Source organism: Aspergillus pseudotamarii (assembly GCF_009193445.1).
Source record: "Aspergillus pseudotamarii strain CBS 117625 unplaced genomic scaffold BDV38scaffold_84, whole genome shotgun sequence".
Taxonomy (NCBI): domain Eukaryota; kingdom Fungi; phylum Ascomycota; class Eurotiomycetes; order Eurotiales; family Aspergillaceae; genus Aspergillus; species Aspergillus pseudotamarii.
This window is the reverse complement of record NW_022475098.1, coordinates 124,014-137,901: the sequence shown is the minus strand read 5'-3', so window position 1 is coordinate 137,901 and position 13,888 is coordinate 124,014. Positions and strand designations below refer to the sequence as shown.

The 13,888-nt window shown below is 47.1% G+C and overlaps 7 protein-coding genes across 7 annotated transcripts; 5 read left to right on the top strand and 2 right to left on the bottom strand.

Moving 5' to 3' along the window:
* BDV38DRAFT_212014 (uncharacterized protein) lies at positions 1-1,307 on the top strand. Its single transcript, XM_032052630.1, has one exon. It carries the CDS (start codon positions 249-251, stop codon positions 945-947), a length of 699 nt encoding a protein of 232 aa, XP_031908473.1. The 5' UTR covers positions 1-248; the 3' UTR covers positions 948-1,307.
* BDV38DRAFT_212013 (DUF409 domain protein) lies at positions 1,308-3,632 on the bottom strand. Its single transcript, XM_032052629.1, has 3 exons — positions 2,874-3,632; positions 2,212-2,818; positions 1,308-2,164 (listed from the first exon to the last, which is right to left on the bottom strand). The coding sequence occupies exons 1-3, from the start codon at positions 3,187-3,189 to the stop codon at positions 1,669-1,671; spliced, it is 1,419 nt and encodes a 472-aa protein (XP_031908472.1). The 5' UTR covers positions 3,190-3,632; the 3' UTR covers positions 1,308-1,668.
* Positions 3,633-4,473: 841 nt separating this feature from the next.
* Positions 4,474-6,351, bottom strand: BDV38DRAFT_275163 (LysM peptidoglycan-binding domain-containing protein; the record flags this gene model as incomplete). Its single annotated transcript, XM_032057972.1, has 5 exons — positions 4,474-4,769; positions 4,832-5,426; positions 5,456-5,701; positions 5,860-5,898; positions 5,929-6,351. The coding sequence occupies 5 exons, from the start codon at positions 6,349-6,351 to the stop codon at positions 4,474-4,476; spliced, it is 1,599 nt and encodes a 532-aa protein (XP_031908471.1).
* A 475-nt stretch (positions 6,352-6,826) lies between these two features.
* Positions 6,827-8,439, top strand: BDV38DRAFT_297054 (ankyrin repeat-containing domain protein; the record flags this gene model as incomplete). Its single annotated transcript, XM_032063058.1, has 5 exons — positions 6,827-7,281; positions 7,311-7,684; positions 7,715-7,866; positions 7,906-8,025; positions 8,068-8,439. 5 exons carry the CDS (start codon positions 6,827-6,829, stop codon positions 8,437-8,439), a joined length of 1,473 nt encoding a protein of 490 aa, XP_031908470.1.
* Positions 8,440-9,784: 1,345 nt separating this feature from the next.
* BDV38DRAFT_211967 (uncharacterized protein) lies at positions 9,785-11,455 on the top strand. Its single transcript, XM_032052628.1, has 2 exons — positions 9,785-9,863; positions 9,992-11,455. The coding sequence occupies exon 2, from the start codon at positions 10,156-10,158 to the stop codon at positions 11,422-11,424; it is 1,269 nt and encodes a 422-aa protein (XP_031908469.1). The 5' UTR covers positions 9,785-9,863; positions 9,992-10,155; the 3' UTR covers positions 11,425-11,455.
* Positions 11,456-12,211: 756 nt separating this feature from the next.
* On the top strand, positions 12,212-12,997 carry BDV38DRAFT_287806 (putative cell wall protein; the record flags this gene model as incomplete). The annotated part of the gene is made up of 2 exons (XM_032060943.1): positions 12,212-12,298; positions 12,359-12,997. The coding sequence occupies 2 exons, from the start codon at positions 12,212-12,214 to the stop codon at positions 12,995-12,997; spliced, it is 726 nt and encodes a 241-aa protein (XP_031908468.1).
* Positions 12,998-13,584: 587 nt separating this feature from the next.
* On the top strand, positions 13,585-13,815 carry BDV38DRAFT_261347 (uncharacterized protein; the record flags this gene model as incomplete). Its single annotated transcript, XM_032056016.1, has 1 exon — positions 13,585-13,815. The coding sequence occupies exon 1, from the start codon at positions 13,616-13,618 to the stop codon at positions 13,811-13,813; it is 198 nt and encodes a 65-aa protein (XP_031908467.1). The 5' UTR covers positions 13,585-13,615.
* Between the last annotated feature and the right edge of the window lie 73 nt (positions 13,816-13,888).

Genomic DNA, 13,888 nt, shown 5'->3' with positions numbered 1-13,888 from the left:
TGTATTACTATACGTGAGGCCATCGGGGAGCTATGGCTTAGGGTGTGATACGGATCAGTCGATGATGACATTTTCCCGTATGGCGTTTGGAGCTTATATACCGTCTTACTTCACGTTTTCTCCGAGAAGGCAATAACCTCCATCTATACCCGAACAGCTTCAACATAATATCTTATCTATTCATCTATCTATCATATACGAACTCGCAAACAGCAATTGAGCCAGGCGCTCATGCAAAGAGAGAAGAAATGGCACAAATATCACAATCTCCCCTCCTCCGCTTACCACTTGAAATCCGTCTAATGATCTATGAATACGCCCTGGATGTGCCAAACGAGTACATGGACAGACCGCTGATCGTGGTCAACGATCGCGGGAACTCCTTCACAGCGCGGGGCCGCTACCGCGCTCTATCAATGTGTCCCAGCTGGGTAGGCGAGAATGGTAAAGTCCGCAGCCTGCTCTCCGTGAACCGGCAAATCCACGACGAAGTCGAAGACTTCCTCTACTCGCACAATACGCTTTTCTTCCTGAATGCGTTTAGTCTGGACCGGCTGGGCGCGTTCCTGGATACACTTAGTGAGACGGCACGCAGGCGCATTCGCAGCGTCGGCTTTGAGATCTTCTTCTTTGTGCATTCGCAGACGGGCGTGCCGAAGCGGACCTTGAAGGAGTATGAGCGCGCCGGGAAGATTCTGAGCGAGAAGCTGCCAAATTGGAGCAGTGTTGTGTTTTACCTTGATCCGAGGTTTTATTTCCCGTCGGCTGCTGTTGGGGGCAGGGAGCTGTCGGCTAGGGGCGTTTGGTATCTGGCGACGAAGTTTGGGGCGATGAGGAAAGAGATGCAGTTTTTCGCGCTGCCGTCTATTCATCGGCATGTTATGGATGAGGCCAAGAGGAAGATTCAGATGGGGAGGAGGGGGTCGCAGGAGCGCGCGTTTCTTTAGCCTGTGATCCTTCTCTTATTTTTCTCTTTTTTATTACCTTTTTCTTGATTTCCCCCTTTTGGATGGGGTTCATTATCAGGTTTTCGATGCATTATACCTAGTCGCACTCTCCGCTTCAGGGGGCTTTCTGGGGTTTCACTTGGGGATTTCAAGGGTGGGGAAAGCCTTATCCCTGTGGATTGGCGGTCGATGCGCCATGACGTTTTTCGAAATTTGATGCGGAGATAATAACGTCTCTGTTCATTCTCCACCCACCATGTTAATTATGTCTCGGAGTCCCTTCATCGGTCAGGATCATTAGCGGGAGTTTTCGAGTCAGCTGAGATTGGCAAGGAAATCATGGTTTCGGGCGCAAGGATCGTGTTCAAAAAGGGTTACATAGCATGTCTTATAGATTTCGGTATAATAATAGACTTCCATTGCTCAGATGATCATACTGTGTGGTTGCTAAGTCGGCTGTGGAAGTAGATATGCTGCAGGCAATGCCTGTGATCAGTATACCAGACACCATCTATTTCAAGTGCCTTAAACCCAATAGCTTCTAGATTGGTTAATTGAATTAGCTAAGTTGATTAATTGTTTACCCACCGTCTACTATGGCCTACTGCTGACAATAGATAGCAGCTCCACAGGGCCACCTAGTCAAGCTAACTGCAAACGGTTAAAGACTTTATGCTTGGTGAGGAAATTGTATAGCATTTGTTGCTCGTAAGCAAGTTTCTCACGCTGGGGGTAAGAAAGAAGCGAAAAGAGCCCCTTGGACAAGGGCATAAACTACCATGTAGAAGACAGTCATGCGTGCGTACCGGTACTGGTTCATGATCTGGGTCTCCTTCTTACCCCGGCATACGTCGACTTTCTCCGATGACGCTAGCGAGTGCCCCTCAACTAGGGCATGTGCTAGCCAGAAATACCACACTGGATAGCCTGAGGACATGCGTGTGATTATTTGAACGTGGTGTTTCAGGAAAGTCAGGAGGGCTAGGGTTATTTGGGGAGCCGCTAGACTACGCAATAGACGACCTGTTAATGGCGCCTCCGAGTGAACTTGCGTTTTGGACATATTAGAGGAACTTTTGCCATTGCCCGTTTTCTGTCCATCCGATCCCACGCCAAGTGTCCAAATAGCAGAGTATGTCATGATTGCCAGCATTGGGCCAGCTAAAGCGAACAGGGGGATATTGGACAGAGTCCAATACCGAAGAAAACCATTGTTCCTACTAGCGTTAGAATAGATATGGTGACTACCGAAAAGTGCACATACCAGTAATGGTCTTGAACAAAGCTATAGATGCTGGGAATAGTCTTAAGACACCATACCCTTGAATCACTGTTATTAATGCAAAATTGCTCGTAAGCAATATATTGTGGTAACACAAAGCCAAGGCCCGTGCAGATCCCAGCCATGCCAACAGCGATTAGCCGACGTGTTTTAGCGAAGGTGATCCCCTTAGTCATTGAGTACAAGAGCCTTACGGCTTCCTCAAAGAGAATCATGCCATTTAGAAGACCATTGCTGCGAGCGGCTGTTGCTAATCCATACAAGATACCAGATAGCGGGATCAAGACATCATGGAGAGTCGAGGGAGCCCCTGAATGACTAAAGCTCAGTACAAACAAGAGGGAACCCATGAAGCTCAAGAGAGCGTGGGTACTCTCGCCATAAGGAGCCGATAGGAATAGTCCAGCAGGCGATAAGATGTGTAAACATGCGGCGATAAATGCAAGGTTGCGGCCCTTCCTTCCGGGAAACACAGCACGTGCTAGACTGTAAAGCACAAAAGCCGACATGCCGTGAGCTGCATGAGCTACGGTGATGCCGATGATACTCTCTATTAATGCATGGCTTATGCCGGTTGCGTGTCGGAGAACTGGCATATAGTTAGTCGGTAAAAGCAGAGCTCTCCGGGGTGCAAGTGCCCTCACCATCAACTAAGGTTCTGATGAGGCTTGCGAACCCAAGATTGAATGCCCATTCTTGCTCAAACAGGCAGCCTCGACGAGCGATCTCTGTAAAATAGATAGCGTCCCATCGGGTTAAATTAGTGGCAAGCAAGCCCAATACTGGCGTCAACAATCCATGGCGGTCTGTATTAGCTGCATTACGGCCCAGCGCCAGTAAGGCGGTCGAGGTATCATACGCAGGGCCGGGACTGAAGACGACCAGGAGAAGTAAAAGAGCTTTCCAAGAAACAAAAAGCAGTAGTAGAGATCGACTGGATCGATCGAGTAAGGTTGACATTATAATAGATCAATTATTTGAGACTTTCAAAAGAGATCCCGGGCAATGCGACCGAACTGATTGGCTCTACAGTACTAAATGGAAAGTGAAAAGGGCCATCGAAGGGGTAACAAACCATGGAGTGGACTACTAAGACGCTTAGTACCTACTGTACTACTACTAGCACTAAATTGGGACTAGATCAAGGCCGCTTTTTGCTCTGTGATTGAACCCGGGCGTGGAGCAAGGCAGAAGTGCGTGTGCTGAGCGCTCCAGGACTACATTGAGTGGCAGGTTAAAACATAGTCTAAGAGAGCACAGTGAGATGAACAGGGCCCCAATGTAGCAATTTCACCGTCTGTGTCGCATCCTAGTTCAGCAGTGATATGAGAGTATTTAACATCGTATTTGTTGTATCATACATTTTTGCATGTCCGGTTCCAAGCAAAACGAAAGGTCATGTAAATGCGGGTAGAGGGTCGTGGTAAGATTTACTTGAGCCTAATGAGTTTTTAGGCTCAACTACTCCGTAGAGTTAGCCTATATATATGAATTACTAGTAAAAGGATTTCTTAAGCGAACTATGCCTATAGGACAATATGATAATTTTGGGGAAGGTTGGCAATTATGGAAAGATACTGGAGGATGAGTGCCACGTCATCTAGATCATGAGCCTAATAGATAGATATGTAAAGCGAAGCAACTCAAAATCAAAAAGTTGATACTGAGGCTAGCAAACACCGGTTGTTAATCCTAAACTATACCTCACAAATACTCTTTACGACAGCGCGATGCAGTACGCCTCATCAACCATAAACCCGCTCACACAGTCTACCGAGACTGCTGGGTTCCATGAATGGAACTGGTCGTTGGTTATCCAAACTTATCTACAATAGTCGCACAAGTATCATCCGCTGCACGTAATGGTCAGTTCAGGTTTGCTGAAGTGATTAACAGGTTGAGGTAGGGTAAGGGAGGTGAATGGAAAGAATGATAAGGGACTTAAGAGGCGAAACACAGCTTGCGCAACGTAATCCTTGGAGCAGTTTTCGGGGATTCCGGATTGCGTCGGAGCAGGTGGTACTACCGAGCCCGTATATACTAGGTTGGGTGTAGGTGAGGATGTTGCACTGCTGGTGCCGAATACACCCACGCAGTATGCCTCCTCGGCCCAGAAGCCACTAGAACAGTCCGATGATATGGCAGGGTTTCATTCGTGGAATTGAGCCTTTGTGATCTGGAATTTGGACGCGACAGTGTCACAGTCATCACCGGCTGGAGCACGGTTAGTCAGAGGTTAAAGGGTTACGGTTGAACGTCGAAGAGCATAACCTGAGCAACGTAACATGCATCGCAATTTGCAGGAATACCTGATTGCGTTGGAGCAGGAGGCACTACCAATGTAGACGCTGAGGTAGACGTAGGTGTGCTCGCGGATATGCTTGTGATTGGTGTACTGGAAGTACCGAATACACCCACACAGTACGCCTCCTCGGCCCAGAATCCACTTGAACAATCCGATGAAATAGCTAGGTTCCATCTATAGAATTGGCTCTTTGTGATACCAAACTTGGCTGCAACAGTCCCACAATCATTATCAGCTAGAAGATTATTACTAGCTTATATGTAGCTGACAAAGGCTCTTGGAGGCTTCAGGACATACCCTTAGCAATGTAGAAGGCATTGCAGTTAGCAGGGGTACCAGTCTGGGTTGGTGCTGGTGGAGTAGACGGCGCTGAGATGGTGGGTGTAGGGCTGCCGGTGGAATTAGCCCCGGATCCCCAGTTCCAACCATCCAGTAGATTAACACAGTAAGCATTCCCTTGGACCAGGTCTTTATCGCAGGTCGTCTTGTTGAGCGAGGGATTTGCCTCCGTGAAGAGGTTGATGGCAATCTGATTTGTAAGACAGATTTGAGTGTAGGTGAGGCCTGTATTGTTTATATACCTCGCCCTACAGTCTATCGTGGTGCCAGGGATCACCTTGGCGCTAGCGGGTGGGTTGACAATTTCAGATCCGGTAAATGTTGATGTGTTTGGTGTATGGCCCGTGTATGTCCCTCCAGGGGCAGATACGCACAGAGTCGTACCCCAGTAGGGGTTGAGTGCGTGCAGGTTTGAGCAGTTCCAGGTCAGCTGAGAGTTGTAGTCTGTGAGGTTTTGCGTGCGGATTCCGACATTAACAGCAATATCAATGCACGTGTCCTCCGGCTGCACGACATAGACATTGTCGCATTCTGCGGAAGGCAGAGATTGATTCTGGGCCAGATAGAAGAACAGTTGAGGACATTAGGGTTAATATGGAACATCGTGGCTGCGGATATACTTTGTGCTAACGCAATGGAATCCCACGTGTCGCTCTCCTTGGTTGTATATATATTTTCAGATACACAATCCGACGTGGAGGATGGCACAGTTACATTGAACGCACTCGGTGTAGAATCGAAATTGCTGACTGAGATGTTACAGGTTTGAGCCACATATTTATACGTTGATTGCCAGTTATCATCGTATATATCTGTGTAGGCGTCAGCCTATATCAGGGCTAGTTTCTTAACGTTACAGTATGAGTATAGGTCAGATTTGAAGCTTAGACATACCCATGTCAGGAAAAGCCTCAATCACATCTAGAACTAGAGTTAGCATTGAAGACGAGGAATAATGATGTGAAAAGGCGGTATAAATTCCTTACCATTGCAATTTTCCCAGTATTGGGATCAGAAAAGCAGGACTGATTTCAATTACCCCAAAGCAGGTCCACCAGACCTATGATTGGAAGACCAGGAACCAATTCGGTCATTTTACCCCAGTTGGTCAAAACAGTATTATGTAGCTTCGCAAAGGCAGCTTCACAGCCCGCGTCGCACGCCAAGGTCGTTAGCGTGGAGTTATCAAAGCTGCTTACACACCCATCGGTCATCAGCGATAAAACAGCATCGTCACAGTTGGCCTCCTGGTACAGGGCATTCTCACAATCCGGCATCAGGTTCATGTAGGACAGGGACCCCGCTAGGAACATGAATACCCCAGAAAAAGTCGGGTTAACGTTCTCATTGCGCTGCCTCAGATGCCGGGATGCATGAAGATATTCGTGTGATCTCAGGTGTGAAGCATTACCTTCAGCAAAGAAAGAGGCGACAAACCAAAGAACTGCAAGGGTCTTTCCCCGGCCAGCAATCATCATGGTGAAATTAGTGGAAGAAAGTAGAGCAGTTGCTCCAGAGGTGAACTTATTTGGAACAACACACTCTCAGCGGGAAATGGCATGCATTAATGGTATAGCAGGAAACCATATGCGATAGAACACAATAGTCAGAATCAATGTTGATTGCGGCCGTATGGTGGTGATGAGTGGTCGATCGTACCGTCATTCGTACCCACCGAGCAGCACAATCCCCAAGACGGAGCGTATGATGAGAATTGGCTGCCAGATGGTTCTTCTTGAGCCAATTTCCCGCAGTAAATATATATGTTTATATATATATATTGTATCGTACGGCACTGGATCTTAGGCGGGACTTGTGCCTGGGTAATTTACTGTAGGTGTAAATAGTGCTAACCATTCTGTGCCTTTACCACTTCTTTTCCAATCCATTTCCTTCCTTTCCCTTTTCGTTTGCTGTTTCAGCCGTCCATTCACACTACAAGAACCTTGAACAATGTCGTTTAGTCAGTTTCACAATCCAAGTACGCTGGCGGGGGATCCCTGGGATTCAGGACTTCGCGACACAGATGGATCAATTCTGTATGAGGCTGATTGGAAAGTTCTCCGCGACGAGATAATCCGCCGTAATGATGTTGAAACACTGAAACGATACATTGAGAAGTATCCGGAAACCGGGCTGGAACCAGAACTGGTGTACTATTACCATGAGGTGTTTTTTGTGGCTACACGGCATGGATGTGTTGACGCTCTTCGTGTACTGCTAGCTTACTACCTTACCAATTTGGATAAGGCAGTGCCACTTGAGGAAAGAGATATAGTCTTGCTAAGCACCGCCTGCAGGTACGCGCAGCTGGAAACAGTACACTTTCTACTGGACAGCCAGCCCCCGCTGGGAAACATTCGCGACAAATCTTCCGAGGGTGAAACGGCCCTCCTAAGCGCGGCAAAGTCTTTACATGGCTGGACAAGGTGACGAGTGACCAGATTGAAGAACACCTGGCCCGAAGCGAACAATTGATGTATATGCTTCTCGACAGGGATGCTTCAGTCCACGATGTCACTATGGTCCGGAACGAATATAACACTAGTCTCCCTCCGCAACCGCGCAACACTGTTCTCAGCCTGGCCATTTCTAGAGCTAGCTACAAGCTAGTGAAACGTCTCATTGAACAAGGAGCCAATGTTCATGCGAAACAGGAGCATGTGGACGCTAGATTTGGGTTTAAAACTGATCTCCGGGATGTCACCGCACTTCACTATGGAAGCATCTACTGGAATATAGAGGGGGTCCGGGCGTTGCTGGATCATCCGGGTAATGCCAAAATTGCAGACATGGTATCGGTTCGTGATAGTTTTGGAATGCTACCATTGCACTGGGCAGCTATAGGCGATGATACGCGGGAACAAGAGAGATATTTCAGAGAAGACGAAATCCTCCCTAGGTATATTGATATCCTCAAAATATTATTGACTGCCAATCCGAGCACTATCAATATGCAGGATAACGAAGGGTCCATAGCCTTGCACTATGTGGTAATTGACTATGTGGACACTAACAGAAAAGGTCTAAAGGATATTATCCAATTCCTATGTGAGAATGGTGCCGGTGCGAGTATATCAAACTATGAAGGGAAAACAATGTTACATTTATTAGCTCTATGCTCTCGAGACTGTGATCCTATTGATACAGCTGTCATAGATTTATTGATTGTACATGGTCTCGACATCCACCAGACCGATAAATCCGGTGCCACGGCTCTCCACGCGATGTCAATGTGTTTACGACAGATTCCGATACTAAAGTATCTTCTTAAACTCGGGGCGGACGCAACGATTCAAGACTCAGAAGGAAATACGCCTCTTCATAAACTTATGACACGGCCGTACTTAAGGACGAAGAATGTGACACTGACTCAAAGGATAGCAGCGCTGGACAAGATCATGGTAGCCCTACAGGAAGCTGGCAAGGTTAATATGATGAACCAGCCAAACGCTGCAGGGCAAACATCTCAACAACTACGTGCGAAAATAGTGGCCATGTTGCAGAAAGCGGACGAGCATAGAATTGAACAAAACGCTAGAGGGGGTCAAGGTTATGGCCACTGAATCCTGTTGAACATGGGTACTTCTAGTCCGAATAAAATACATTAATATGCCTGAGGCGTATAGGACGGGATAGCAAATAACCCAGCAGGCACTGTAGTGCAGTGCCATAATTTCCATGTTTCCATAAGTATTCCGGTTAATGAGTTTTTTTTTTCGGGATATCAACCCAAGTATTTATGTAGAGAGGGGGCTGTTCATGTGGAGATTGCTTCAGTTAAGGGTAGATAGACTATTCCGGTATTAAGTATAGGTACAGAATAAACGAGCTCTTTGTAGGGATTCCCGGAGCACGGTTCAGTGGGCATTTCTCTGGTGTGTGTCCCAGAGTGTTAGCTGACGTGCTCGGATCAATCCGTGAGCGCCCAAGTATATTATCACGTGAGACCTTGGTAAAGCAGCGGCACTTGTAAAGGAAGAATAATGCTACAGTAATAGTAGGACCACTAGTAGGAGTGCTTGGAACGGCTACTACAGCGAACGGTAGCAGCCAAGCTGACCGCCTACTCGCTGTCACAAGATTACGGAATTACTAGATCGGGAATTCTGCATGACACCCGCCACTCGGTGGAACTTTGATCATTCAGAAGTTCACCTGCACGCACCAGTCGGAGTGGAGCATGAGACATTATAGAAGATATTCATGAGATTTTCCGGTGGCACCCGCATTAGGAAGTTGAAAGACAGGCAACTATCGAGAATAGTGTGGAGAGGCATTTGGGGGTGACAGCAGGAAAATAACGTCATGGCCCCCCTCGTGATCGGCTTGAGACCTCATCCGTCGAGCAAATAATGTCAACTTTTATTATTCGCGCAACGTCATTGTTGTTTTTTTAGTAATGTCTTCCATGTACATATATCTCGGATGGTACTCCGTACGCAACCAAAAACTCATTTCGAGGACAAACAAACAACACACAACTTCCTGTCACTGGCAACCGAGGCGACGTTCAAGCCCAGCCACAGGATATTTTCTCTCTTTACTACCTAGTACATAGTAGTAATTACTACTAAGTACTAACTGATACTAGTAAGTGGCATTTTCCCCGCATGTGGGCCAATCATGAACGCCTACTTTGTTGGGCTGGCATGAAATAAGTTCTAATTCATTTGCCTTAAGGCCTTAAATTTCGGTCCAAGAGACCCGCTCCGCTAATACCTCAGGTAACAACACCAGCTTCCAACGGCTGTTGCATGCTTGTGAACCCAGCAAGTCAGGCGCATCGTCCACTTGTTCTCCCGCCTTTGGTCGCCTAGTCGCTGCAGACACCCACCACTTTACATTTTACCAATCCCAATTATCCTTCCCATGCGCTTCTTGCAGGGCTGCTTCAGGCGTCGTCGTTGATACCTCATTAGTCGGTGACTTAGCTGGTTTTCCGCGATTGGAAACACCTAGCACTGATCGTTTGCTTTTCGCCACTCCTGTAGGTTGTCCCTGGTGGAACCCCTGGTTCCATTCGTCGCATCCTGGGGGAGTCTCCACCGACAAACATCTGTGACTGTTTCATGACTGTCAATTCACTTGTGAAGCATGTAGCTAATGGTCATTAAGTACCCAAAGATTTTTTTTTTCTGATTCAGCACCGCTTTTCTTTCCCCTAAATCCCCTCCCAAATTATCCCTTTATAGGAGGGTTCGTCCACTTCGAGTACTCAATCGAATTCAATCCCTTGAACTGTCTTACTCGACAGTCAGCTACCACCACCACCCACAATCATGAAATCATCAATTGCTGCAAAGGTCCCAAACGGCCACGGCAGCGTCTACAAGGAAGTGCGCTTCTCACCAACTGCCACTCCCATTCGTCGTACCCAGTCGGTGCCGAACGCCCATGCCGTCCATCATCCAGGAACATTGACCACCAAGAGGGACGCTTCGGCCTTGAGTGCAAGCTACATGGAACAGGCACAGTCGCTCCTTGTTCGTCAACGGGCCAATTTCGAAAATGAACGATTACTTTTTGTAGAAGAAAGGCTCCTATGGGAGAAAGAACGGGAACTGCTCAGACTGAGGATCACCGAACTCGAGTCGCTCCTAAGTAATGGACATACAATTACTTCCACAAGAGCTTCAACCGACTCTTCATCGAAACCCAGTTTGACATTTAAATACCCATTTGACCCACAGCCTCCGGCAAGCTTATCCGAGGAGAATTATCAACACTGTGGCGCTCAAGTGTGGGAGGGTTCTAGCCCCGGAAGTCGGCCCACAAGAGTATTCCCTGAAATAGAGAAGTCAGATAGCCACAGTCAGCTCCCGGAGCAAGGCGGAGTTTTGTCAATCTCAGGGCCCTCTCTTGACGCTGCTTTATCTCCTCGAGCCCATGCGGCTGATTCTGCAATCACCAGTGTACCAGTACCAATTGAGAAGCTCGACAGCAAACTTGATGGCATTACGCTCAAATCATCTGCGTTGCCTCCAGAAATTGTCGCCCGCGTAATGACACCTCCATCACCTTCACCTCAGGAGGCATCTCCGGCTTCAGTATCTGAAAAAGCCCTAGAGCGCCGAAACAGTTTGAAGTTAAGGCTTTCAGAGTTGGGGACACTAGAGAGAAGGTTGACGAAGGATGCCGGACACACTCCAATGGTCGTTATTGATGGTGACGCCGATGCCGATGTGGAAATTGAGCAGCCTTCTCCAAGCGAAGGGCGTTCGAAGGAGGGCGAATCCCTTGTCCCAGCGACACTTCGGCAACCCGCAGAAAACTCCGATTCGTACTTCTCCGATCTACCCGAAGATCCAGCCTTGAAAGGCCCTCTATCTCTACTGAACGATGAAGAGCACGACAGTGGCTTCCTTAAGGAATTAGACCAGAAGCTCCTTGATCAAGCAAAGCAGGCCCTGGGGTACTCTGAGGAGTCCAAGGCTCCGGAGGTCGAGGTTGAGGCTGCAAGCCGCGCTAGTCAGGAGCCAGAACTGAAATTCAAAAATAGCACGAACTTTGGTACTGCATTTGGTATCTCAAATCTGGGTGGGGTCTAAAAAAATTTTGGATACTTTACACGGCGGCAATATATTTTACACTATGAATTTGTTGCATACATTACCAGTTGGATTTATCATTCATACACGGGAGGGGCGTCCTTTCTGCTTTATCTATGGATATCATGAGTGACGATTTGGGATGATGTATTACCTTTTTTTTTTTTTTTGCTTCTTTTTGGTTTTTTTTACCGAGAAACATTTATGTATACCCTACTAAATAAACCTTCTTTACCAATTGAGACAATCCTTGTCTTGTTCATACTATTGACTAGGCAGGTAACGCCAATAGGTTTGTGGCTCCTTGCATGGACCTGCGTCAAATCTCAGATCTAGATCCCTATCTTATCTCCTTTCATCCCTTAACCCCGGCGATTCTCTCGTATTCTGTTATTATCTAGTAAGTTTACTGTCTTACAGCAGCTCTTTACAGTTACCTGCAGGATCCTGTACCTTCTAATTTTATTGTTTTACCTTCTTTGCCCCTTGGCCCAAGCTTTGAGCCTGTGCTGGAAGCCCCCTAGATCTTGTTTCTAGGGCAGTATGTCCTAGAAAGGGTATACGAGCCCTTGAGAACAAACCCTATCTACGTACTAAGGTGATACTCCGAGAAGGCTATAAAACCCGTCTACATTCCTTCATTCTTGCTTCTCATCAACGCATTCCATCACTTCTATCAAGCCTCCAATCATTGACTAAATCCATTCATTCGAGAAGCATTTTCTATCCCGTGGCTATTCGACATTCCATCCACCAAAGTGTTACAGTCACTACCATTCTCGCAACGATGTATGACGCTAAGAGCCTTTCAGCCTTCCTGGTCCTGCTACTGGCTGCTGGACCTGCCTCGGTTGTTTCCGTGCCTATTGCTGCGGTATGAAGACTTCGTGTGCCCTGTCTGCTACATTTCGTGCAATATACTGACGAAGATCAGGACCAAAACATTGTCGCGAGACAGGTCAACAGCGAGGCTGAGGCAGGATCTAAATGGGATATCTCCATCCCCGACGGACCCTCATACAAAAGCGGCTCTCACGCATTTTCCGACTACCATGAAGGTCCTGGCAAAAACGGCGGCTCCAGCTCCTCATCCGAAGCTGGCGCAAGCGATAATACGATAGTTTCTATTCCGGATGGCCCCAGCGTTAACTTGGGAAGCTGGGCGCATTCTAGCTATGAGCAAGCTGAGCCTGAGCCTGAGCCTGAGCCCGAGCCTACCCCTACTCCTACTCCTACTCCTACTCCTATTCCGCAAGAGCCCCAGCCTTCCCCTCCACCTTCTCAAGTCCCAGTCCAGCCCATTCTGCCTCCATCACCAACTCCCTTTGTCCCCACCCCTCCACTGACCACCGCGCCTGCCCCTGAACCCCCTGCTCCATCACCCCCCGCTCCTGCTCCTGCTCCTCCTGCTCCTCCTGTCCCGGCTCCCCCGGCCCCGGTCGAGGAGCCTGAGCAGCCTGTTGAAGAGTGCCCAGCTCCCGAGCCTGAAACCCAGCCTGAGCCTCAGCCAGAACCTGAGCCCCAGCCAGTGGTAGTGCCGGAGCCCGTCTACACATGCAAATGCGCAGCATAAGGTCTTCCTGCTACGCCAGTCTCTTACTGTCGAAAAGACCATACTGTCTAGAAGTACCTTACCCTTCTTTTTGTGAAAATTGACCTGTCAATTGCCTCTAGCCTCTTCCGTCCCGACGATGCTGTGGGGAGGATGCAGTTGATCCTATATATTTATTTTTCATTTTCCAGGTGTATTTGCCACTCTATGTTAATTTAGCTATTGGCTTTGTATGTCTCATTATATTATGATTTTTTTTTTCATCTTATGTGTCTGCTTTCATTCTAAAGAGGAATGATAGTCCATGCTATTAGTAGAGTCTATGCCGAATCAATAACCAACTTACTTACCTACTTCGGCGACTCCTAACGAGTGGCAAAATACATTTATCATATCGTATTAAAGAATACATATATATCTATATAGAGAAATAAGAAGATACATTACAATTATTGTCCTTACGTTAGCAATATCAGATCTGTCATATAGTGAAAGACCAAACTTGGCAAAGTACCTATTAATATTGAATTATTACTAATAAAATACAGGCAATTATTGCGCTCGAATATGATTTATCAGGTTACATGTAACGAATGCCAAATTATCTGGTTTATTGTTGCTATTTGGGTTTAATTCCAAATGGTGGCGCCCGAATGTATATATCGATGTGGACGGGTCTCATCAACAAAGTGGACCATTTACCTGCAAGTCATATTTCGGATATTTTCCTGTCCACTAGTTTCAATAGCACTGGTTTTATTATTTATTTATTGGAGATTATTTACTTACATAATAAATATAACACAGAGAGAAAAACCATCAAGACAGGAGGAATAAAATATGAAGAACAGAAAAAGCGACGCGTTCCACCTGAGGAGTTGCTTCATACTTCAGCCTCCAATTTTAAATCAG